The 25183-nt window shown below is 48.6% G+C and overlaps 1 protein-coding gene across 1 annotated transcript; it reads right to left on the bottom strand.

The window, feature by feature from the left end:
• Window positions 1-4487: 4487 nt before the first annotated feature.
• On the bottom strand, window positions 4488-22619 carry L3MBTL1 (L3MBTL histone methyl-lysine binding protein 1; the record flags this gene model as incomplete). The annotated part of the gene is made up of 21 exons (XM_079543542.1): window positions 4488-4622; window positions 6290-6352; window positions 7278-7435; window positions 8383-8429; window positions 8769-8966; window positions 9850-9949; window positions 10142-10256; window positions 10544-10654; window positions 11233-11318; window positions 11758-11834; window positions 13045-13196; window positions 14201-14301; window positions 14783-14918; window positions 15801-15905; window positions 16513-16604; window positions 18765-18861; window positions 19467-19590; window positions 20212-20350; window positions 20509-20653; window positions 21476-21699; window positions 22484-22619. 21 exons carry the CDS (start codon window positions 22617-22619, stop codon window positions 4488-4490), a joined length of 2541 nt encoding a protein of 846 aa, XP_079399668.1.
• Window positions 22620-25183: the final 2564 nt, after the last annotated feature.

A 25183-nucleotide genomic window follows, 5' to 3' on the forward strand; every position in this document is an offset into this window, starting at 1 on the left:
GACACAGCTCCCCTCTGGACCACCCAGATGGGAGGTCGTGCTGCCACAGCCACCTAGATTGAAGGGCTAAGTCAGTACGTGCCCAGCACACAGAACTCCCTGTAATGGGCATCCTCCCACCTGAGACCAGTAATGGGATATTTCTCCTTAAGTCCTTTATGATGAAATAGACCATCCCTTCCTTTTCTTGCTGCTTCCAGCAGTCACCTTTGTGAGATGGGGCAAGGTTCAAGGTGACTTTGAGCTCTGTATGGCCTGGGGACCCAATGGCAGGGGGTGGGCTCCTGGGACAGGTTCCCACAGCAGCGCTCTTTGCCTTCATTTCCCCCCTGTTCAGAGGAGGGATGGCACCCCCCTCCCCTACTGCAAGCAGCTCGAGTCTGAGGCTGGGAGAGGGAGTGGGGCTGAATAAGTGATCTCCAGCTGCACTGACTTCCATTGCTCACATTCATTTATTATTTTAAAATACTAACATAACACGTCACACCATGATCTATATATATAAATTTATTTTATGTAGATATAAATTTATATATATAAAACCTTTAAACTTCTATATAGTCAGGACACAAATTTCAGAATAGCTTCACTGGCTACAACAAAAATATTTTTGTTATGAAAACACAAAGGGGATGTGCAAATATAAAAAAAATATATATATAATAAAAAATAAAAAATAAAAACAAGTGCAAAATGAATGAAAGTGCAAAAAGTCTTTGTTATCATATCACATATTCCACATATTCCGCCTTTTTCTCCCCCCAGGTAGGAAGAAATGGGCCGCAGGGATGGAGCTAGGCTGTAGCCTTCAGTTATTTTCCTCCCCAATGGATCAAGCAGTCCCTCCCCAACAGGTTAAGAAGCGAGGAGGAACAGAAGAGTAGTAGTCGAGCCACATTTATCTCATGGCTCCCTCTTCTTCCCCAGCTCCTTTCATTGCCCAAGTCCCCAGATTTGCCTCTGCAGGAGGCAGATGTCCTAAGCCATAGACCCTCCTAGAGAACTTGTTCTCCCATAGGGCAGACATAGTCACTCCTATGTCTCCATAGTCACTGAGCTTCAGGTTGGCTGTTCTCAAAGAAACAGAGACCTCAGCCTCAGCCCATCACAGTGCTGCTCGTTTCCACAAGGAAGGAGAAGCACCTTTCTCAAGAGGCTCCAATTGTGCCCATGTACAGAGTCACCAGTGGACTAGTCACCCCAGAAGATGCCAAAGTGTGTGGTGGAACAACTCATATGGCTAAAGCAGAAAACATGGATTATGGGAGCACAGACTCTGGGGAGAGAAGGGGGAAAAGGGAGACTTTACTGAAAAATACATTTGACTTTAAAACCCTTCGCTGACTTAGAAACTTTGGCTGTGGTCACATGTCTCAGGAAGACCACAGAGAACCCGTGGGCACAATGCAGCACAGCCCATGTCCACTCCAGCTTCTCAGAGACATGGCACTGAATATCCCTGCAAGGAGTTTAGTCTGGTGATAAGGAAAAGAAACTTTGGTCCTTCTGCCTTGGTCCTGAGGCTCTCTGAAAGGGGGCTCCCATGCAATGCTCTGTGGAGACATAGGACTTGCTAAATTAAATTTAAACTTTCTTCTTCCTGGATTCCCTCCTGGGACCAGTGACAACTTCTGCTAATGGAGAATCCATTGCTGGAGACCCTGGGCCACCTCCATGGCCTGAGACCACCACAATTAAACAGTGTCACACCAACACTGTAGGACACTGTTCTGTGATTTTTCCACACTAGTACCCACAAAAACCTATACACACACACACAGACACACACACACACACACAATGCTTTGGGCTTGGTTTCCAATTCTAAAGGAATCAAAAAAAGCTTATAAGCTTTAACAGCAAATAGCCCTTAACAATCTGCAGACCCTGGGAGTCTCTCACCTATACCAGTGCACAAGATTTGTACCCGGAGGGCTGAGAGGAGTCAGCCTAGGAGGCCATAGGCTGAGGCTCAAGACAGCAGACAAGTGAGTGATAGAGACCATCACTCCACATGTCACCTTTCCAATGGCACTGGTTTTCCTGGCAGCTGCTCCCGGGCAGAGTACCAGCCCAGCAGGGACCTAGGATCAAGCTGTGCCACCAGACCTTACAGGGAGGTCAAAAGAGCCCAGGAGAGGATTACCCCATGGGCACAGCTTCCTGCTGATGCCAAAGGCTGGCACAGTCTGGAGCACACACCTCTGCCTGTTTTGCTGTTGCCCAGGCAGAGTACAGCTTGATTACACTCAACATCAGAGTAGTTCTTCTTCAGCAAGTATCTTCTGAATTCACCAGCACCTCTGCTCTGCAGAACAGCCCCATGTTAAACAAGGCTGTCCATCATTCACACTGGTTTCAGATCTGACATTCCTCTCCTAGCACCCAGGACCAACACTTAGTCACTTCCCCGTGAGGAGGAGTGACTTAGCATAAGTCAGTAGATAAGAACAGGATTCTTTCCTAAGTTGCTCCCCTATAAGCTCAATAACCAAGTGCTGCACGTGGGTAACAAGAGCCAAACAGGAGCTATTCCATCCCAGACCCACCTGAAGATGTCTCAATGTGGTCTGCATGAAGACTCTGACAGCTGAAGGTCCTGGGACTGCTCTTCCTCTTTCCCAACGCACGGTGGCCCAGGAAAGCTTCCTAACAGCTGGAGACCAATTTGGGGACCTTTACTGCAAATCAAGAGTGACTGGAGGAGTTCACTGTGGGACACAGATGTCCCCTCCCACTCACCCTCTCTCCACAACAGACCACGGTGCAGTTCTTGAAAAGATGACAGAGCTGTCTAGTCAAACCCAAGCACTGACAAAATAAATAAATACACAGACTAGCTGCATTAAGAGCAGGCAGCAGACATTGCAACAGCAGGTCAAATGCAATCTCAAATATTCAGAAATAAAGAGTCAAAATGCTACATTTCAATGGGAAGCCTGGAACACATTGACTCAGGTATGACAGTGGCTCCCAAGGCAGTTCTGCCCCACACATTGCTGGTGCACTTGCTAAGACACCTCATCTCTGTCTTTGGACACTGGGAAAGGAGGAAAAAATATTTTGCTACTGGTGTGTCATTCCTGGGAATGGGAAAGAAAGTGAGTGTGGGACTTAAGGGGTCACATCGCTGCAGACTATGGAGAGCCCTTGGGGTATGTGGCTGTCCTGCAGCACAGCACTGACACTCTGCTGCTCCAACACCACCTGCAGCAGCTGTGCACATAAGGATGGCAGACCACAGTGAGTGCCATGTGAATGCTTCAGGGCCTCATCCCAAGGAGCAGGGGACACATGGAATATCTGAAGAAAGGGTCTTCTTCCACAACACTGCTCTTTTACAGGGGAGAGTGCTACACGAGCATTTCCAAAGTGCATGCATCCTTGCTGGAAAAATCATATATTAGAAAAATGTAGAACAGGAAAAAAAAAAAAAAAACCAACTTCCTTTTGGTTTTGAAGGGAAGAAATCCAGGAACAGCAAGGGATCCTGCTCTTCATACAGGAATGCCCAGGGACCACACAAAGGCAAAATGGGGGAGAAGGCAGCTTGGCAGGACTGATCAAGCCAGGCCAAGAATGCCTTTGGAACAAAGCCCTCATTCTGCCTGTGAATATTTTTTTGCCCTCTGCAGCTGCCTCAGCTCTAGAAAGGGCTTTGCCCTTAAAACATGGACCAAAGTAGGCTTGACTCTCCCTTGCAAAGAGTTTTTTTAACTGCTGAAAGGGAAACAATTTAACCAACCACTCTTTCTCCCACAGAGATGCTGATGAAGACAGCTTGCACAAGAGGAAATGGAGCTTGTTCTACAGTCACCCAGCCCTAGCCCCACCAGACCTCTCTGTAAAGAGCAAAACACAGACAGTCATAGGCAGAGCTGCAGCCAGGACACACTGCTTGCCAGAAAGAGCAGGAGATGAGGCCACTGCTTTTCGGCACAGTGAGGGGCAAAGCAAAGTTATCATCTAGCCTTGAGTCACAAGAACTGAAAGACAAAAAGGCAAAGTGAGCAGAAGCTCCTTTAGAGTATCTAATCCCCCAGAGAAAAACACAAGAAAAAAAAAAGAACAAAAATGTCTCCCAGTTGTTGAGCAAAGACCAGCCTTCAAGCATGTATGCAGTCAGTCCTTTCCCTTACCTCGGTGGCTTAAGCTGAGCTGTCAGCCTCTAGCTGTCACAACCTCTGCACCGCTCCCCCACCCTTGATCACACCCCAAATGGGTGCAGTCACAGAGGGGTATCAGGGCAGCTTTTGCACTACAGCAGTCCCACATCCACTCCCTGTCTCTGCAGCTTGTGGTCAGCCTGTGCCCAGCGCTGGAGCAGAGAGGTGGCATGGAGAAAGAGTGAGGGAGGAGACAGGAGATAGACTGTAGGAGATGCTGCAGGACACAACAAGCTGAGGGCACTCAGAGGGGTCTCTGTCCTGGCCAGGCAGTTTGGCAGCACCAGTGCTGAAGGAAGGTCCCAGTGGGGCCAAGAAAAGTCACTTTAAGGTGTCATCAGCATTCTTGAACATGAGGATGGCATTGTAGATCTTGAGAGCCGGGCCCAGCTTAACGCTCATGATCTTGACGATGTCAGCCTGAGTCAGCAAGAGGAATGCTTCGCCATCAATCATCTGCAGAGGAGAGCAGGGACTTAAGGCATTCACCAATAAACCAGGCTGTGATGTCCTACAGACAGACAGTGCAGGCACTCTGGAGATGTGAACGACCACACTCACTTCTGGCAGCCAGCCACAGCCTCCCCCCTGCTCATATGGAGCATAGCAAGAGCCACCCGCAGTGCTCCTATGCTGCCCCAGATAGAAAAGCCAGGCCTAGGAACTCATGTGCCAGGGTCAGTGCAGGGAAGCAGATACACCCATCCAAGGGCTGGTCCAGGAACTCACACTGCAGCTGGCATGGGCTTCTGTGCCAGAGTGCAGTGGGTACTTCACAGCTAGCAGGCAAGTCCCTCTGGGCAAACACCAGGCTGATTCTTGCTAGGCGCCAGCATGTACAGAGGCTTCCCCCACTCTGACTTTGCCTGATCACCCTTAGAGCACAGTGGCCACTTTGTTTGAAGCTGACATACGCTGTACTGAGTGTGCCCAGGATCAGCCTGCCTGGGGTGAAATGCACGTGCTAGAAATCATTTTCTATGTATGTCTGTCCACAATGGGATCTAAAAATGATGAACCACCTTGATGGACAGTAGTGTCACAAAACTGACATACTGGTAAGAGAATACAGGAAGGGAAGGATGGATGGATGAAGGTTTAGGAGGTTCCCTCAGGAGGCAGTGATGGCACTGAATGGACAGTTGTCTGAACATGAGCCAGCAGTGTGCCCAGGTGGCCAAGAAGGCCAATGGCATCCTGGCTTGGATCAGGAATGGTGTGGTGAGCAGGACTAAGGAAGTCATCCTGCCCCTATTCTCAGCACTGGTGAGGCCTCACCTCGAGTGCTGTGTTCAGTTTTGGGCAACTCCCTACAGAAAGGACATGGAGGTGCTGGAGCGGGTCCAGAGAAGGGCAGCAAGGCTGGGGAAGGGCTTGGAGAATATGTTCTATGAGGAGAGACTGAAGGAACTGGGGCTGCTTAGTCTGGGGAAGAGGAGGCTGAGGGGAGTCCTTACTGGTCTCCTCAAATACCTGAAAGGTGCTTACAGCAGAACAGGACTGCTCTCTTCTCACAGGTGACAGGTGACAGGACGTGGGGAAATGGCCTCACGTTGCACCAGGGGAGGTTTAGGTGGGATATCAGGAAAAACTTCTTTACAGAAAGGGTTGTTAAGCACTGGAACAGGCTGCCCAGGGAGGTGGCTGAGTCACCTGGATGTGTTAAAAAACCGTTTGGATGTGGTGCTCAGGGACATGATTTAGGGGAGGGTCGTTAGATTTAGGGTAATATGGTTAGGTCGTGGTTGGACTTGAAGATCTTTAACGTCTTCTCCAACCTGAGAATTTCTATGATTCTATGAAGCTGCAGCACCATTCTCCTACTCCCCAGACAAAGCCTCCTCAGAGGGACCCTTCTTCACTCACACCAAGGGAAGAGGGAAGCACAACATGATAAGGACAGAATCCAGAATCTCCCTCATGCCACTGTCTGCAAAGGCTGACAGTTGCACACTGGAATGCCATGCAACTGCCACCCCAGGGGTGGCACCTGCCAGGTGGTGGATGTGCTCTAGGCATTCAGCAGCAAAGCCACTGAAGGAAGGCCAATGGCTAATTCCTTCATCTTCTGTTGGCAAACAGCTGCTTTGGGCTGCCTGCATTCATTCTCCAGCCCTTCTCACCTCATCTCTGAAGAGCTTGGCTTGGTCCTCACAACCCGTCAGAGTTTGAACAAAGCTAAAGACCTTGGAATAAACAGAAAGAAATGTCAAGACGGAAGCAATGTTTCTGTCTGGAGACACCCCTATGAGATCACATCCTCATTTCCATAGAAGCTTTATGAATCCTTTAAGTTAACACATGCCTGGTAGGGCAAAGTGCTGCAGTTGCAGCATTTTCCTATGCCACTCCTGACCAGGGTGTAAGAAGCTGGAACAATTCTTGCCTCAAAGCTTGTTTAGTGGCACCCATCCAAGACACAGCCTGCTCAACAAACAGCATGGGTGCTGGTCCTTTCCAGCCCCAGAGTAGCAAATGCTACAATAGCTTTATCTCCAATAAGCTATCTCCAGCCCAACAAGATGATTCCCACCGAGGAATTGGGGCAGAAGTGGTGCACACAGGGGACATCAGGCAAAGCTGGGTGCTGGGGCTGCCAGTCCAGTCTCAGAGGTCCAGCTACCCAACCTTCAAGAGAAGCCACTACCAATACTAAAGAAAGTAAATAAAAGTGACGAGTATGAATCAGAGGTAAATATTTCATCACAGAGAAAGAGGGAAGCGATTCCCTATCTGCAGAGTCTATGGGAGGTTTTCTTGTTTGTTTGTTGTTTTGTTCTTTATTTAGAAAAGAGAAAACTGATTTGGAAAACTAGTATGCTAAATGAAGACTGTTGTCCTTCACCTGCCTGCCCTGTTAGCATCACATTCAAGCCAAGGAAGAATCTGGTAGTTCTACATATTCTTCCCAAGCCACTGCCATCAGGGCATGTGACTGACAGCTGTCCACACCGTGCTCTCCGGGTGTATCCAGTGGGACACTTCATTAGCCCAGGGAAAAGGCTACTGTTCTGTACCAGGGACATGTACCACTGTGCTGCACAGCCAGCTGAAGTCCTCTCAGTCACGCCAGTGGGTTAGGAACCAGCACACACTCCAAAACCGCCTCACCTCATCAATTGTCCACTTGGCTACTGTGGTTGCTGTGATGCCAGCCACTCCTGGTAGGAGTTTGCAGTGCTGCTCCCAACACAGTGATAGTGAGCGGTCAGGGTGGGCAGACAGGGCAGACATGAAGAGCGACTGGTGCATGTTGTCTGAAGAAATAGCTGCCAATAAAAATGCAAAGTGTGATACAAAGAAGGGGGATGAGAACATCCTGTCCCATTCTACAAGCCTTGGAGAAGACTCTGTTCAGGAGAGGACCTGGGGCTGGGAGCAGATGGTCTTGTGGGGTCACGTTATTACGAGCAAGTGGCTGTCCTTTGAATTAAACAGGATATATTAATGCATCAAAGGCATTCAGTACAGTGGTACTGGAAATGGTGGGCGTAGTTTAGAGACCAGGTTGACTTTGCCTTGTTCTTTTCAGTCCTTCATAAATTTCAAATCAATTTTCACACCAGAATACCATCCCTCATCATTCAACTCTTTTTAGGTTTATAACAAAACTTTAAGCTTTAGTCTCTGCCCTAATGAGCCAATGATGGTTTCCAATAAGAGATCTTCATTCAGCTCCAGTGATGGGCTAAACACCAAGCCAGCCTAAAGTAAAATCAATACTGGCTGGAGAAAATGCCTTATCACCCTACAGCCACTTATGTACCATGCCAATCATGAGAACTAATTGCCAAGAAAATGTTCAACAACAGGTTCTGTTCTGCAGGAGCAATGTGGCACCTCACACTGAGGATTTGGGGTATAGCACTGATAGGATGAAGGCACAGCACCCTGAGCTGAAGACAAAGTGCCTGGAAAAATGCACAGCCAGAGAGAGACAGTCCCAATTCCCCGCCCTAAAGCACTCAAACATTCACAGATACAAATCAAGAGAAGTGATGAGGGACCAAGTAGAGCTCTGGTAAGAGTCACAGACATCCCTTGTTAGATGGCTCGTTTTGACATCATGAAGTGTACACAGCCCTCTGCCTGGTGCTGACCTGTGCAAGGACTGACAGAGCAAGCCAAGGAAAGACATAATTCTGTCAGCCACCACCCCAGCTCCTCAAGTCTTACCCTGTTCTGCAATGACACCATGGCAGAGGAGCGCACTTACTCTGGAAGTCTTCCTGTTGGATCTTCCGGTACTTTGGAGGTCGCCCTCTAAAGATAAAGGAAAACTGATTTCACCTGTGTTGGAACTGGCCTAAGGGCCCTTCGCCACACTGCACAGAGCAATGCCTTGACAGTAGGAGCAAGGATTACCTCTCAGACCCTGACAAAAAGGGCTGACAGCCAAAGAAACATAATGTGAATTAAAAAAAAAAAACAGGAGAGGTGTCAAAGGTCACTCAATAGAGCTGCAATAACAAACACCAGCTGTCAGCAAACATGCTCCCCTGAAGGCAAGGAGTCTCTCCAACTCAACCATCCATCCTACAGATGTCATGTGTAGCCCAGTGGCCCCACATTGCTGTGCGGGGGTTGCCAAGTTTCCCCTACCTCCCATGGTGCCGAGATTTCTTCCGCTGAGGGAAGCCGATCAGGTTCCTCTTGCGAGTTGAGGCCTCGGTGTCAGACAAGTCTGCCTTAAGCCTGCCCTGGTTCTTCTCCGCCAGCGGGCACCCTGAGAGGCAGTAGTGTGCTGTGAATCTCCCTGTCACGTGTCCTGATCCATCACAACCCGGTGTTGGGCACTTCCTAGAGAACAGAGGACAGGTGAGAGTAGAACAAAGCATGAGGCAAGAGTGGGTGAAGCTGGCTTGGGACCACCATCCAACCCCAACTGCTAGAAGCCATAGCCTTGGCCAAGCAAAGTGTAGTAAAGATTTGCTGAACACATTCCCTGGGGCTGTGGTGCCAGCTGTGTGGGCTCATACACAGGGCAAGTCCAGTCCCTCCAGGTACGAACACCTGTCCTATATTGTCCACTAGCACCACAACCACCCTGTGCAAGTCAGCAGAATGCTGATCAAGCAGGTCAGTGGGGTTCGTAGGAGTGCTTCCTCACAGGCATCCAGATTAGCCTCAAAATAGGACAAAGCATGTGCCATGACTGTGCCCAGGAGGTAAACCTCTGGGAGCCACACTTGCCTCCCTCATTCTCAAGTACTCTCTGCTATACTCGCTCCTCTGCTCTGGTGACAGCCTGTCATGCTGGGGTTAGCATTACACCCGCACTGATTTCTCCTGAAAAGGGTCATACAAACAACTGACAATGCCTTGAGGGAGATGTCCCCTCTCAGTACTTCCTAGCTTACAGGCTCACAGTGAAAGGTAGGGGTGGGAGGAATATCATTCTCAAAGCATCATCTACAAGTACATAAAGGCCATCCTCTACAAGGCTTACAGGACTCCTTGCAGATGAACTTGAAGAGCATCCTCAGGAGCGCTGGGGACACAGGACAGGTACAGAAAGGAAAGCATCAGCTCATTGGCAGTTAAGCTGGCAGCAGGCTCCAGGGACAGAGCCAGGCACAGGGTGAGTGCACGGAAGGACTGGTTGCTGACAGGCACAGAGGAAGGCCCTGGCACATAGCTGGCAGGGAAGCTCTGACCCTCTGAGCTGAGCTGGGGAGCTCACCTGTGGTGAAAGCTGTACTTGGAGCTCTTGGTATGAGGGATGTTCTTGCAGCCCAGGGTTGGGCAGCCTGAGTGAGCAGAAGACGCTGGTTCCTTTGGCCCTAGACCAGAAGAACAAGGGACAGACTGTCATAGGCACAGCCCCAGACACTCCAGCATGCACCAAACCGGAGTATTTTCCCCATGGAAGCCCTTCCTCCCTGCCCACCCTTGACCAGCACAATGGATGCACGTGGACAGGTAATGGTGACTGTGGGGATCAGGCACGCTTGGGCCCTGGTATGAGAACTTACTAAGAGGAGGCTGCAGTGGATGACCAGTTTTTGAGCACCAGCCTATGGGATGTATGTCTGGATGATCTGCATCAATCCAGAAATCATATATGTGGCTCCAACCGTCAAAGTGGATCTGGGGAAAAAAGTAGAGAGGTCACCCTTTAAACATCAGTGTACCTCCAGGAGTAGCTCTGAAGTCTTCCAAGCTGATAGCATGCAACAGAGCAGGGAAACAAGATTTTGCAACACAAGATTTTGCTCCACTCCTGGATTCAGGCACTGGGGCTTGCCATCTGCCATCTTATGCACTGTGCACTTCCACAGACCTCTATATACTTTGCCATTGCAACTGGCAGTGAATTAGGAAAGACAAGAGAAGCTGGCACAGTGCCTGGACCTAGGCTCAGCACTAAGACCCACTTTTATCCTGTGATCTTCCACATCCTCCACACTGGCCACTCGGATGAGGGAAGGAGTCCTCCTGTCCACTGCCTCGAGCTTCATGTTGACGAGGAAGCCATGGGGCGGGCGCTGGGACAAGAAAAAATATAGGTCAGCAGGAAGTAGGGCTACGCTCAGGATCCTGTCACCCCCAGACTACTTTGCTTTCCCAGAAACATACACATTCCCAAAGCCCAGCTCCTACCCCCTGTCCTGTCCAGATAAGAGCCACTGCTGCTCATATTGGCTACCAGGAGAGTATGAACAGAACTCCCAGATCTGTACTGTGTTTTTAACAAGATGGAAAAGCTATGCCCAAAGGAAGAACGCTTTCAAGAGTCATTTAGGGACTTTATAACACAGCTGCACTTGGCTGGACATAGCTGTTGTTGAAAAAAGTGGAGATAGCTGTCAAGCAAATTTAAATGATTTTCTATCACACAGCTTCTGTCTAGCAGAGGTGATGGCCATTCTTCTGATTTTTTCCCATTTTGATCTATTTGCCTAGGACAGCCTTCACTTCTGAACCTTGAGCATAGATCTGAATCCCAGGCCTGTGGTAAGAAGATGCTAAACATCTCTTTACTCTTCATAAATTTGAAGACCTGACAATAGAGAAAATTTGAATTCCTGCCCACGTATAACGAAGAAGATGATGTGGCACTCACCACTTTAAAAGCCCAAGCTGGGACAGCAGATGCTCCTGTTTCTTTTAAGTACTTTTCCCAGATGAAATTATCAGGGTCAGGATAATCTAGAAGGGAAAGATGCAGAAAGTGAGATACACAACAGCAAGAAGATGGCAAGTAACCCAGAGGCCTTGAAAGACCAACCATGCCTGTGCCATGTATATGGAAACCTAGGAGACATTAAGATGCACTACTATTTTGCCCTGGACCATGAAACCCAGGGTGCAGGGAAGCAGGAACATTTGGGCCTGCACATATAGCTTGGGTCTTCCTGACCTTTCCACTTGGCCTGACACAAACATCATGCTGGACCTGAACATATATGTACAAGAGACTCTTGTACATGCCACCTCCTTGGCCACAACCTTGCTGAAGAAACTGCCTGGGCCTGCAGGCAAGCACAGGCCATGGGGTTTGATTCCCTAGGCATCCCGTCCCACCCCAGAAAGCCTGTCTCTGAGGTGATGTGCCACTGAAGGCTGTGTTCCCCAGCTATCAACTCACCTTGAGGAGGTGTGAGGGGTTTGCCATGCTCCTGACACCATCCGACTGGGTGAATGTATGGACTGCTGGGGTCACACCTAGAAAATACATCTAAACCATTATACAGGACTGAGACACCTGTCTCACCCCTGCTAGACTGTGCAGGCTGCCAGGGCCTGGGATAGGCCAGCAAGTGGCACAGACTAGATCTACACCACCAGCAAAAGCCCCTGCAGAAAGAAAGGCTTTCTACAGCACCTTTGGCCCTGAGTGACCCAGGGGACTCCAGGCCCTAGCAGGGCAAGGGCTGGAGTGGAGTACTCCATCTCACAAGAGCAGGACATGAATGTGAGCTGGATGGAACTGCTGTGTCAGAGCTGCCCAGGGAAAAGCAACCCTGTGGGGGTTACATGCCATGTCTTTCAGAGTTCACAGCAGTCAAATCTGGGCAACCAGCAGGGCTCACACCCTGGTCACAGCTCCTAGTACATCCCAGAACACTTGAGGTCTGCCTTAGATCAGAGCATGAAGTACTTATTTTGCGTAGCCAACACCAGCAAGGAGCAGCCACAGACAGAAATTGCTGCAGCCTCACAGTTCCTTGTGGTGCAAAATAAGAGTATCAGTAACAAAGCAGAACTCTGTGCTACTTGGCTTAAATTGGCCTCAACTGGGACACCTGCACACACACATCCACAGAGGCAAACAATGCCTCACATACAAGCCCAGGAACTCTTTTTAAGAGTAGGTATCCAGCCTCTGCCTCAGGTGCATTGCAAAAAAACCCTCTTTGACACCCAAGTGGGTATCAGGGCCTGTGATCAGACCTGTCTTAGCCCTGTGTTACCTAAAAGGCCACAGCAACATCCCAGAAAGTGACAATGAACAGGTAAAGGTTTGCACCCCAGCACAGGTGGGTGACCCTCTTCTTCAGTCTCATAATGGTCTCAAGTTGCACCAGGGTAGGTTTAGATTGAATGTTAGGAATCATTTCTTCATGGAGAGGATGGTCAAGTACTGGAACAGTCTATCCAAGGAACTGTTGGAGTCTCCACCTCTGGACGTGGTTTACTGATAGGACTTGGTAGATCAGATGATGGTCAGACGTCAAGATCCTGAATGTCTTTTCTAATCTACATGGTTCTATGATTGTTACTGGGTCAGTTTATGAGTGTTACAGGGTCAGATTGTTGCTTGATCTGCAGCAGCATACTTGTGGTATTGTACTGTTTTCTAAAGCACCTCATCACTCTTGCTGAAGCAAGAAGAGAGTTGGCACTGGGAACCTAGAAGCCTCTGTGCACTTACCAGTAATCGTAAGTATCATCCCAGTTGTCAAAGTGCACCAAAAAGCGATCGTCCACCACATCAGTCACTGTGGCAACACAGATCAGGGAAGGATTCATGCGGTCCACAGCCTCAAGCTTCATGCCCACTTCGAAGCCTGGGGGAGCCTCACGCTGGGAGGAGAAAGAAGCAAGTTTCTTTCACAGCCTCAGACCCAGCACCCTTCTCACCACTTCCCTTGCCTGCTGCAAGAGAGCAGCTGCCTAAAACAAGACCCTCTCAGGCCTGCAGGCAGGCCTAGGGCCACTTAGGGTCAGAAGGGTCCGTGTATGTAAGAGAACAGGCAGAGGGTAATTAAATCACCCTGGCCATACCAAAAGAAAGAAAAAAGTCTTTAGACCCTCAAGATCTTCTATAAGGAGAGAAAATTTGCCTCCAACTTATACTGATTTCAGTCTAGTCATGTTGCTACTGTGTTAGCTACTAATGCCCTAGGTTTGGTAGAAAGAGCTGGGTCAGTGCCCTGTGTCCTACCTTGCCTTACTTCCTGGATCCCAAATCTGCAAAACACTGTGTCACATATTCTAACGGAACTGTTGCAGAAAATCACATCCCCACCTCGGCAGGGAATCCATGCTTTCATGGACTTAGCCACAGTAAATAACTTAAAGAGACTGATTTATCAGTAGGTTTAGTTTCCTCTGCAGCTGGAAAGAAGCCAGCAGCATTTTTCATTCCGCTACATTCTCACTTTCTTTACCCAAGCTGCCACATGAAAAACAAAGGCAGAGACAGAGATAATGAAGATAGAAAACAGATAATGGAACATGAATAGTTTGTTTGGTTTTCTTTGGCAAAATATTTGTTGAGAGTAATACTTATTTCTCCCCAGTCAATACCTTTGAAACGTATGTTAACAATCTATGAGAAGGACCCAGACGAGAAAGGAAATCAGCCCAGCTCCAATTTTGGGCACAGCAAGCCTGTGCCCAACGTAAGGATCTTCAGCAGCTAAGCACACCACATCTTGACAAGCAACACAAGCAATGCATTCTCTTGGCCCTACTCACTGTGGCTTTGAGAATTGTGGGGTGAACAGAGAAAAGCCCAATATTCAATTGGAGAGTAGTCACCCCAAACCCACAGGCTCTGACAGGGAGGAGAAGCTGCTACTCACAGTGTTTCGGATCACAAAGAGGTGCTTAGGAGCTGCCTGTGCCTTTGTTATCTTCAGGTAGTTTGTCCAGCTGAATTCTTCTTCCTTATAACCTAAAACCCCTCAGGAAGAGAAATGAGAGCAGCAAGTTCACAGGGAGCCAAGAGGTCATGTGGTTGAGCCTGAACATCCTAATCCAGCCAGCCCTCAAACCAAGGGTGGGCAGGGTTTTGAACAGCCATTGAGCACCTATAGCCTATGGTTTAGGCCAGTGTCTGACTTCATAAGGGTGCTAAGAAATGTTAGCATTGGAGTGGAAAAACAGCTTAGCACTGGAGAGCACTGGTCCTCTGCCCAGGAGTGCACTGCACCCAGGTTGTGGTAGCACCAATGTGCACCAGCTAGTGCATCCAAGGCAACAGGGCTTCGCCCCAGAATGGAAGGGAAGTTTAATGTTGATGGGTACCTAAAGTGGTGTCCTGCAGCAACACCCAGCACAGTATCATCCCTCCTGGAACCCAGGGAGTCTCCTATTCTTGCACTGGGGGCCTGTTATTCATTCCCTTCCTTCCTTCAATAAGGCCCATCAACCAAGATTCATACCTTTTGGAGGCTGGAGTTTGTGTCCTGTCTCTTCAAACCAGCCAGCAGGGTGGATGTCAGGGGAGTCAGCATTCAGCCAGAAATCATGGCACTCAGAGTAGCCGTCAAAGTGAAGACGCATCCGATAGCCACATACCTACCCACAGAAACAGCAGGAGAAGGAAAGGACCATGGAAACCTGCTGTCCCTGGCTGGATGTTGCACCCACCACCCCTCCCACACAACATTTCAATACAGCACTTAAGGAAGCCTTAAGAAACAAAACTTAAGAAACAAAAATCATATGCCAGTGCACAAATCAGGATGCCAGACCCAAGAGCTATCCAATATGGATCAAGGTAAGTATAAGGCCACTGCTACCTTCTGAGCAGGGGGTTTCAGGCTGGTGCTTAAGATGCCACAGTAAAATATCTCTGTATTCATTTTATGTGATGGAACCAGTGAGTGCAAGTATTCCCTTTTCTGCGTTCGTGGGAAATGTTTGCATAGAGGTATATCTAAATGCCATGTTGCTCTGGTGAAATCTCTCCAGTAGCAGAACAGTATCCACTGTCATGAGGGTGATTTTCCTGGCTGCCTGTGGGCCCAGAGTGAAATGCAAGGCAAGTCCGATTTGGGGACATGACAAATGACTGAGTGGAAAATCCAGGACCCAGAGCGCCTCTGCAGACACAAGATCAATGGGACACCTTCACTTCTTCCATCTCCAGGGCTCAGACCTGTCTGAGAGGCATCAACTCAAAAGTAAGAATCCGTTGCCAATACCACAGTACAACACCATACCCCATGGCTCCAGGGTGGCAAAGACAATAACTGGGCTGCGACATGGCAGCTGCTCCAAAGCACTGGCTCCTGCCCTTACAAACAGGAAGGAAACACCCATTTGCTTGACAGAGGTGATAGAGTGCTAGCTCATTTCATGCAGTGCTGGCAGCAGAATGCAAGTGAGGGCCCCGAACTCCTGTTCCACTGGGCAGGAAGGACACGCAGAGAGACGCAGAAAGCAAAGGCACCTTACCTCAGCCACCGTCAGGATAAAGTACATGGATGGGTGTTGTGGATCAATTCCCTCCAGCTTCATCCCCACTTTAAACCCATTCTTGTGCTGGGAAGCTACTTGGTACTGGAAACAAAAATGAAAATACAATGTAAAAAAATGGCAGATGTAAATGGGTCTAGAACCATACCAAGGAACAATCATCAGCCTATGGGAGCTGCTGGGCCCAGGAGACTGTGGGCAACAGGTTATGTTTTTGGCCAAATTGTTAATGCTTTTTCCACAGAAAAAAAAAACACCTTCCTCCACCTCCTTGTGGGTTTGTGTCTCTTGCTGCTGTCAGGGCATAGTATCCCTAGGCTGACAAGGAGTGGGACATGGGGTGTGGGCTCCTCTTGCACCCTGGCAATCAACCAATGGGAGGTGGGGACACAGATCCCCTGCATAGCCTCAGGAGAGCCCAGGCCTGACTTGAGGAAGGACTGGAAGGGCTCCACCAACCTCCCAGAGCAATAGGCAGACATGGGGCACTTGGGACAGGGACAGCATCCTGCTGGGGAGCAGGACTTGGGGTCAATCAGAACTGGAGGCTGACTGGTCACTTCCAAGTGAAGATGGGAACCCCACTAAATAGGGAAGCAAAACAAAACAGAAACAGAGGAGAAAGAGGAGGAGTAGGAAAGAAAAGGTACAGAAAAGAGAAGAGGGAAAAAGACGGAAAATCCCAACTCACATCCTGGAAGAGATCTAAAGGGGCAGCGACAGCTTTCTGCTCCTCCAAGTAGGACGCCCAAGACCAGCCTTCTTTCTTCTCCTCGCTGGCACCTGAGCGCAGCACAAACGCACACACAAGAGGCGCTGCTGAGGTTCTGCTCCAGCCCCAGTCCCTGCCTGCCTTGGGCAGGTGAGCACACAGGTCTGTCCCACTGGGGCCACATCCCACTCTCACACACAGTCCTGCATAACTGCAAAGCTCAGCACTGTCCTACCAGAACCCCTTCTTCAGCAAACCTGGCCAGCTGCCCAAGGAGCCAAGTGATCCCCCCTCTCACACAGTAACCCAAATGTCTTTTGCTGCTGTACAACACTCTAGAAGGCACCTAAAGACCATGAGCCATCTTGTGCAATAGCATCAAGACACCTCTGCAACCAGTCCTCTAGCCAGTACATCTGAAATGGCCACTGTGCTGACAGATCTGAGACAACCAGCACAATCCATCTAGAAGTCTGGGAATCATTCCCCAACGCAAGTGGCTCCCAGCCAGTCAAACCACCTTCCTCCACTACTTCAGAGGAACAAATTCTGCTATCTTCTCTGAGTCCTCCTCAGACACCAGAGCCACAGTGATGCCCTAGAGACACACTTACCCTTATAATACTCATTTAAAGAAGACAATACCCAAAACAGCAAAATATGTCCAGGGAATGCATGAGGACAAATTTCATACTTCTGGAGAGTGATAAATACACCCAGAGACAGAATGTGCACCTACTTTGCTGCACCGAAGTATCCAGATGCATATTTTGTCTACAGATGAATTTCTAAAACATGAGAAAATAAAATGCTGGAAATAACAAAGCTCAGCACTGCTTACTTGTAAACAGCAGGGAAGATCTGTGTTCAGGGCTCAGACTGTAGAGAAAAGGAGCTGGCAAATACACACAACCTCCCTTTTCAGTAGTGCTTTGCTCGCTGCACTCACAGAATCATAGAATGGCTTAGGTTGGAAGGGATACTGAACACCATCTAGTTCCACATCTCTGCTGTGGGTAGGGTTGCCAAGCACTAAATCAGGCACTAGATAAGGTTGCCCACAGCCCCGTCCAGCCTCACCTTACAGGGATGGGGCATCCATAGCTGTGGCAGTCTCACTACTCTCTCAGTGAAAAATTTCCCCAACATCAAATCTAAATCTCCCTCTGAGCTTAAAACTGTTCCCCCTCGTCCTATCACTGTTCATCCATGTAAAACGTTGATTCCTCTCCTGCTTACAAGCTCCCTTAAAGTACTGGAGGACCACTGTCAGGTCTCCTCCATCCTTCTCCAGGCTGCACAAGCCCAGGCTGTCTGCACAGAAGAGGTGCTCCAGCCCTTTGAGCAGCCTCGTGGCCCTCCTTTGGACCTATTCAAAATCAGGGTTTGGCAACCATCTAGAGCCTGTTACAGTCCCTGCATTTTGCTGTGGAGGTGAGTACGGAGCTGGAATAGTTTCATTTTGAAATAACTTAAAGTATGACCTTTCACTTCAAAAGAAAATATACTTTCCATAAATGTTTACTTCCAGTATTTTCACAAGTTTTCCTCACCTCTCTCACCCCCTATCATACTCCAAGGTGGGGGGGGAAAAAAAAAAGCAAGCAAACAGTGCGTTCCTCAGTTCGTCCAATTTCCCTCTGATTTCACCACATCTCTGTGTTTGAAATTTGCTCTGACTCAGCCTAGGAATAGATCCCTGTAACGTGAGCCAATCCCAAATCACTGGACTCCTACAAGCCAAGACCTACAGGAGCAGCACCCAAACCTGTGAGCTCCTGATGTCAAGAGGGAAGTTCCCTTTGAGACCATCCAAAGAGGAGGGAACAGCCAGACAAGGCACAAACAGGTTATTGCTCAGGACAGCATCTCTCAGAGTGGAATATCCGCACAGGAGGGTAGATTCCCAAAGGGAGGGACCAGAAAGCACTGTACATTACGACACAGCTCCTGAAGAAGACACAGCCATAACTTGTAAGGGTGCAACCATTCCACAGGGAGAAAGAGAGGAAAGGAAAGAAAGGGAAAGAGACAGAGAGAGCAGGATCAATCAAGCAGAGGAGTTCACAAGCTTTCAAGAACATGCACCAATGTCTGGCACTGGTGCTCGACTCTGCTGGAGCACCAAAATGCTGGCCCAGCCCTGAAGGATTGCAGTAAGACCCTGCAGCCCTCACCATGCATTCCCATCCACACTGCTGTGGCAGAGGACTGCTCACCCCAACACCGACCTGGCCCCTCTGTACCGTGCTGGCTCCAAGTGTCAGCCTCTGTATTGCTGATGGCAGAGTCTCCCACAGAGTTTTTCAGCTCTTCCTGCTTTTCCTCCTTGATACAAGAGCAGACAAAGGTGTTAGATGTCAGGATTCCTGCACAGAGGTTTATGCTGCATGTTGTACCTTCACACCAGTGTCAAGGGCCAAGATAAGCCTCCAAAAACATCCATGATTCAACTGATGCTTAGCTCAGAAATGGGAAGCCAACAGGATTGATCTAAGAATCTGACAGGGAAATTTTGGTATTGTGTGTTAGCAATGACGTCTGGTGTGAATCTGCTACAGCCAGGCCTGGCAAGTAGAGCAAGTAGAGCTTGCCTTGTCAAGCAGTTCTGTCCCCCAGAAACACATCACACAGATAGATGTTCTCTTCAGCACTTCTACTCTAGAGTGGCCTAGATTCAAGACAACAGTTGAGAGCGTTCAGTACCTAAAAAAGCCCAATCAGAACACATCCAATACTGAACACTCCCATGCACTCAGTATGCCAAACAGCCAGCCAATTATCTAGAAGCCATGATATTCGCCTTTTTGGCACTAACAGCTTCAGGTCACCCCTGCAACATACTGCTAATACGGCACTGAAAAACACTGATGAGAGCCGCACACAGTAACACTGACATGGGCACACATATGCTTGCCTTGCCTTCTTCCTACCATTTGCTCAGATTCATAGTCTTCTTCCGAAGGGCTCTGGTAGTCCTTCCTCTTTCGTTTCTTCGCTGGCTTGAGGATTTCAGTGGCACTGGTGCTGCTGGCAGAGTTTTCCACAATGACAGATCTACACAGATGAAAAGTAAACCACTGTGGTAAAATATATGGCAATATCTGTGGCATTGGTAAGGGAGTCAGTCCTGGAGAAGTGCTATTGTTCCATTTCCTATTTCCTTCCTCCTGACTAACTTATACACTTCTCTGAGCACCAGAGCTGGCAAGCAGTCAGAACCAGAATACAGAGCAGAACCACCCTCATACACTAATATTGGAAAACTGAACCTAGGGATGGGCCCACAGAGATGCTGGAAAATCAGTGCTGGAAGTCACACATCAGTAAGCAGAAAGGTTGGAAATGCAACCCATGCTTTCCACTGCTGCTCCGCCTGGAAGCGCCCGCTATAGCAAACTCCCACAGCAGTCCTGCCCCAGCAGATGCATGTTTATGAGGCCACAAACTGGGTAAGAGAAAATCTACCTTCCTGCAGCTTTTGTTGCGCCTTGGAACAATTCTTCCCCACACTATACTCTGGACACCCTGCCTACAGGGAAGACAGAAACAAGTGGGGTCCTCAGAACCTGCAACACGAGCTTGCATCTCTTCCTGGAAGCATGCTGATTAGGGGGGAGAGAGGGAAGACAGGTGGATAGATATGTCCCTGCATGGAGCAAACCCGCCTTCCTTTACCTTTCTTTGAACTGCTGGTGACAATGCTCACTGCAGAAACCCCTGCCTTCCCGGGCTCCATCTGATACATGTCTCCGGCCACAGGTATCACAGTGGCAAATGCTATCTGCTGTAGGCAGTTTGGGTTGCTCTGGCACATCTGAGTCAGAGAGAAGAGGAACAGTGAGGCACAAGAGTATCAAAGAAAGAAAAAAAAAGCAAGAAGCAGGAGATATTTGCCTTGCTTATGCCCTAAGACAGACAGCACATGCTGGATGACGTTACCCATCCCCAGAAGTGCCACTAAGATGCTCTTACCCTGAGCAACAATAGTATTGTCCCTGCTAGTGGGTGCCACATCTGACTCCCCATCTTTCTTCGCATGACCCTCCTTTATAGCTTCTGCTGGTGGCATCTTGTCAGCACTCACCACCTTCAGCGTCCCATACTCATTTATTCGAAACTATGTCATTGAACCAAAAAACAGAAGGAAAAAGTTAACAAGGAGGTAGAAATGTAACTTTATAGCTAGTGGGTGCATATGAATTCTGAGAATAACAGGGGCAAGGCTTGGTGATTACTGTGTTCAGAAAGGATGGCTCCTCCAGTGACAGAGGTGAGCACAAAAGTCAGCAATCCTGATGCCCCACCATGCAGTCCCTGCTAGCTACTGAGCCTACCCTGCATGGTCCAAGAAGAGAAAAGAAGCATGAGAGGCTCTAATCCCAGGCCTCATCTGCTGTCTGCCTGCACTTCGGTGTGATCAGCACCAGCTGGTAGCACTGAGAGGGATCATGATGTGCTAAATAGAAGCTGAGAAATCAGTGCACTTCATGCAAGCTATTTCGTACTACTCAGTAGCCTCAGTATACTTAAAAGCTGTCTGATGAGTGCAAGGCTGCTGCTTTTACGGTGAGCGCAGGACTCCATTGAGAGCGAACTCCATAACATGGCTTGGAAAGGAAAAATACCCCACACAGAAAGTAGCATTCCTCTGTCTCCCTGTGCAGGGCACAGCACTGCAGTGCCAAACACAGCATGTACATGCTCTCTTTGCTAAGATCACAGTACAGGGCAGTCACAGAGATGGGGAATGAGCAGCCTCACAGAGCAGGAACAGCTGAAGTATTCTCTGGCTGGGCCTTGGGTACTGCCAGGGCCCTGCATCATATTCCAGAGGTCCCAGGCTGGCACAGGCTTGGGGGCTGCCACTTAAAAGGGCAAGCATTGGAGGGAGTAGCAGAATGGTGGAAGGAGGACAAATATGGCCCGTGGTTGCACTTACCCGCAGGTTACTCCCAGGCAAAGTAGCCACTCCATCTTTCCACTCCAACACACGGACTGTGTTGCAGGTCTGCACCCCGCTGATCTGGGGGATGACAGTGGCTGTGATGGGTTCGCTCCCTACTCCCTTCTCTGGCCTCTCAACCCCTGTGTTTCTTGGTGGCTCCCTGGGGAATCGCTGGATTTCTAAGGTGCTTGTAGGAAGGTTGATGGCAGTGGCATTTGCTTGAGAGGGGAAGAAAAGAAACAACCGACCAGAGACATACACAGAATGTTTTGCTGATGCAAACAAATCAAACAAAGGAATCACAGCAGCCTCAGGTAGCACAAAGTAACAGACATAATCTTCCAGCCAAGGGCTCAGTATGGTGTTCTAAAGCACTCACGTGCAGGGAGTGTGGCCCAACAGGATCTGCAGCCAGAGATGCCGGCGTGAGGAGGTGGCACTATCCATATTCAGGGGATCTTACTTCAGCCTAACTTCAGCCCGCTCCCATGATCAGAATGCCACATTGAAGCAAAGTGCCAGTAAGCTTCTGGACTGCTCAATGAATGCACTATACAGTCCACGGCTTTTCCACAGCAGGATCCAAGGTCAGGAGGAGGAACAATTAGGACATTTGCTTCTACGGTGCTCAGCTGGGCCAGATTAGCCCTAGAACTGCAACACAGGAGCCCATACACTCTGCAAAGCGGACACCCAGACAAACTGCACTGCGCTGGCACAGGGCCCTAGAAATCAGAGCTTCATTTCAAAAGCTGAAGGCTTTTGATCAGCCAGAAACCGTCCAAGTGATGTGGGATAGCCACAGAGAATTTTTAAGATAGTAACAGCAACACAACCTTGCCTCCCAAGGTTTGGGAGGATCATAGACATACAAGAAGTGTGATACATGTCAATGCGTGGTGAGAGAGCTGGGGAAGCTCAGTTAGACAGGGCAAACATAGAATCATAGAATATCCCACTTCCTGGCTCTACAAAGGACCATCCAAAAATCAGACCGCATACCTGGTAAGATGAAGGCAGTCGTTGGCAGGTGGGTGGTCTGCACAGTGCTCTCAGTGGTGACCACATGAACGCTGACCTCCCCGGCAGCATTTCCTTTCATGGTTCTCACAACCTCCATCTCTGCTCTGCCATCCATCACCTTGCGTGGGTACAGAGTGAGACACTGGAAGCCAGCAAGAAAGAAATCAAGTTGGTAGTATCAACACAACAAAGGAGTGAAAAAGAAACCATGAAAAATGGGCCTTCTCTTTCCACCATCTTCCAGGAGGCATTTCTCTAAGATGTACTAAAGGCCCATTTATCCCAACAGAGAAGATCATGAAAGTCACAACATGACCTAGTAAAGCCCATGTTATATGATTCCAGCCTGTGAACATCAAGGTTTTTATCTTACCTGGCACAACCATAAGAAGGGATGAGTGCAGCAGGTTCAGTACAAGCAATGCTGCTCCTGACTCTGAGGTCTATACCATCCAGATGCAGACCATGACTGGGGCTTGGTGAACCCTGCACTGGAGAAGAAAGAGGTCTCTGAAGTTCACTTTTCAGTTCTCCAACTGTGCAGTGACTCTTGACTTTCTTTTAACTGGCTATAAGGGAGAATTTCACAAACAAGATTTAATCAGGATGAATATCCATTGCGTGCAACTGAATTTCTCACAGTATTGGTGATGTTCAATCCATCCAGTCATGAATTTCAAGGAGCATGTGGTGGGGGGTTGGAGGGACGGACCATCTCCTGCTGGTCTGGAGCCCGGCTTGAACTCAGGCTTTGTAGCCTTGTAGCCACAGAACTTAGCCTGCAGGTGGACCTCCTGAATGGCCTCAGGCCTTGCCTGATGATCTGAGTTCTCAGCTGGACCTGTCCATGATGGCTCAGTACTTGCTCCCCTCCTCAGACACCACAGGCCAAAAGCTACTCCAAGGCCAAATGTCTAATGAGAACACTGTTGGTGTGGATTTGTAAACACACCATTGCCATAGCTGAAATCCAGCAGCTCACAAAGATCTCCCACCTTTCCTCGTGGGCTTCCATAGTGTTAGACAGCAACCCACCACCAACACTGCTCACATTAACTACGGTTAAAGTTTTAATACAGTATTTCTGAGATACTTCCTGCACAAATAACACAGCACTGCTCTGGTTCACTGTCCCATAATGTCCAGGAGCCTCACTAGTGGAAGGAGAGTTGGCAGCAAACAACAGACAGGCTGATGAGTTCCTTCCTCACCTCCAAAGGAGTGAAAAATAGGGTTGGAGACAGCGTTTGCAACTCACACCATTCATTTGGGGTTTCTGGCCCCAAAAAGCTCAACCTGCTGCAAAATACCTCAGATGGGGAACATCTGAAGAAATAAAAAGGAAGAAAAGAGAATAAGTAGGAGCACAGCTGCATCTGTGAAGACCTAGCATCACCGTTGCAGCAGGAGCAAAGGCACTGGCACAAAGCCCTTTGGACAGCCCTTCTTTCTGAGTGGAACCTCTGTCAGACGTTAGGGAGGGGAGGCCCACAGCTAAGACACATCGGTCTAACATTCATTTCAGCAGTGGCAACAGCCACATCGGGTCACCTCTCCTGGTGCAATTTTTATGAGCACGGAATGCAGGTTCTTGTTCATCACTGGCAAAAATACATAGCTAATGGTAGTGACTATGTTGAAAAATAGTGCTTTGTAGCTGAGAACTTGCTCAATCAAATACCGTCACTGTGCTCTTTGCATCTGTTGCAGTTTCTGTGGAAATAAACAGGAGGCATTGCTCCTGGAGTCACCCACATATATTTTTTTAATTATGTTCTGGTTTTGGCTGATGTTTTATTTTCTTTATAGTAGCTGGTTTGGTGCTGTGATTTGGATGTAGGATGAGAACAAAACTGATAGCATACAATGCTTTATCTGTCCACTAGCAATGCTCAGGGATATTTCAGCTTTTCCTGCTGCCTTGCCAGCAAGGAGCTGGAGAGGAGTCAGAAGGAGCTGGGAGGGGACAGAAACAGGACATCTGACTTAAGGTTGCCAGAGAGATGATGAATATCACGCAGCATCATGCTGAAAATTGGGATGAGTTTGTTGGGGGGAGGGGGGCGGGGGGGGGGGGAGGCTGCTGCTGGCTTGGCACTGGTCAGTATGTGATGAGAAACTGCATTGTGCATCCTTCCTTTTGTGTATTCTTTTCTTTTTGCTTTTTTTTTTTTTTTTTAAATTATTATTATTACTTTTCCTCCTTTTTCCTTCCCATTATTATGTCTTTATCCGAGAGTTTTACTTTTTTCTTCATTGAGTCTCTTCCCTGTGAGAGGTAGATCATGTTTTTGCAGTGGAAGTTTCCAGTATTTCTGTATGTAGCATAGGATAAGTTGCCTTTCACAAAGAAAGCTCCTGAACAGAGTAAAGTTGAGACTGGAACGTTCCGACCTGGGTAGAATTGGCACAGGCACTAGGGTAGGGGAGAGTCTGGTACAGGACAGAACGAGCATGCTAATTCTTGAGACTATTTTCCTCCTGTCACCATAAAAAGTACAGAGCATACCTAAAAACAATGTGTTGGAAACAGACATTGTATGGAAATGTAAGGTAGAAACAGCATCGGAAGGTTGTGCGCCTGAGATGCTCAACCAAAGAGTGCCAGGAGAGGCTTTACCTGCGTTGGACCCAGGGAACACAACAGGATGGATTTCACTGACTAGTCGTGCGATTTCT

The sequence above is a fragment of the Tetrao urogallus genome, assembly GCF_951394365.1.
Source record: "Tetrao urogallus genome assembly, chromosome: 16".
Taxonomy (NCBI): domain Eukaryota; kingdom Metazoa; phylum Chordata; class Aves; order Galliformes; family Phasianidae; genus Tetrao; species Tetrao urogallus.